Source organism: Lupinus angustifolius, unplaced genomic scaffold, assembly GCF_001865875.1.
Source record: "Lupinus angustifolius cultivar Tanjil unplaced genomic scaffold, LupAngTanjil_v1.0 Scaffold_1431, whole genome shotgun sequence".
NCBI lineage: Eukaryota > Viridiplantae > Streptophyta > Magnoliopsida > Fabales > Fabaceae > Lupinus > Lupinus angustifolius.
The window spans coordinates 1-1,177 of NW_017728754.1; the positions used below are offsets into that span (position 1 = coordinate 1).

General features: G+C 36.4%; 1 protein-coding gene across 1 annotated transcript; it reads right to left on the reverse strand.

The window, feature by feature from the left end:
- Nucleotides 1-650: 650 nt before the first annotated feature.
- On the reverse strand, nucleotides 651-1,169 carry LOC109341995 (chaperone protein dnaJ 20, chloroplastic-like). Its single transcript, XM_019579948.1, has one exon. It carries the CDS (start codon nucleotides 1,106-1,108, stop codon nucleotides 653-655), a length of 456 nt encoding a protein of 151 aa, XP_019435493.1. The 5' UTR covers nucleotides 1,109-1,169; the 3' UTR covers nucleotides 651-652.
- Nucleotides 1,170-1,177: the final 8 nt, after the last annotated feature.

The following is a 1,177-nucleotide window of genomic DNA, read 5'->3' on the forward strand; positions in this document are numbered from 1 at the left end:
TTTGCACTCAAAACCAATTTTCAGCCAAAACCTCTGTCTAGAACAGTTTGATTATAACTTTATAAACTTTTCTTAGAAGAAAAGAAAGGTTAATTAATCCAAGAACTAAAAATGTTAAGACAAAAATAGAAGGCAACTACGAACATGACCATAGTCTGCCACCGAATCTAAAAGGGTGAACCTAAAAATTCATCATATGCCTAAAGTTTCTCAAATAAACCAGGTATGTGATGAATTTTTAGGTATGCCCTTTAAGGTACAAAACTCATGAACAATTTCAAACACATAAAAGGAAAACACACATTGAAACAAAACATTATGCAATTAAGAACATCAACAACAAAGATGAAACCTACAAGGCTACAACAACCAACCACCCATAAATCCATTTTTTGTTGTTGCTAAGTTTCTATATTTGATTCACTGACACAAATCAAGCACACCCCAAGTTTGAAAAATACAATTTTTATGAAGGAAAAACCATCCCAAAACAAACAAAAAAAAGAGACAAAAAATCATATAACATAAAACAACCAACCATCCATAAACTCCAAAACAAGCAAATCCATTAACATGAACGACAAAACCAAAGCAAATCAAGCACACCCCAGATAAAAAAAATGAAACTTTTTTTATAAAAAAAAGACTGATTTTAACTCACATGATCATCATTGTGATAACGTGTACGAGAATTGAACGCAAGATGAATACCCTTAGCCATATCTCTATCATACATATCTCTGAGTCTAGGATCAGAAAGGGTCTCATAAGCCTCCTGAACAAGAATAAACCTTTTCGTATATTCCTCAACCCGATCCGGTGGTGACACATCTGGGTGATACTTTCGAGCCAATTGCTTATACGCTTGTTTGATCTCCATCAATGAACCCGATAATGGTATACCCAGAAGTTCATAGAAGCTCCGGTGAGAAACCTCCGTAGAAACCACGTGACCACCGTTGAGGGTGGCGTTTGTTCTGAGTGAGGAAAATGAGATTGTGGTGGGGTATGTGATGATGGGTTGGAGAGAGATTGTGGTTGGAGAAATGGGGATATGGTTGTAGAAGAGTGTGTGGGTTTGGGGAATGGTTAAGCCATAACAATGCATGTTTCTTCTATACAGGGATATTGGATTTGAGTGGGTTTGTTTCTGAATCTGGTTTTATGTGGTGGGGTT

Coding starts and splice junctions, on each gene's coding strand:
- LOC109341995 (XM_019579948.1), bottom strand. CDS start 1,108: ATGCATTGTTATGGCTTAACCATTCCCCAAACCCACACACTCTTCTAC.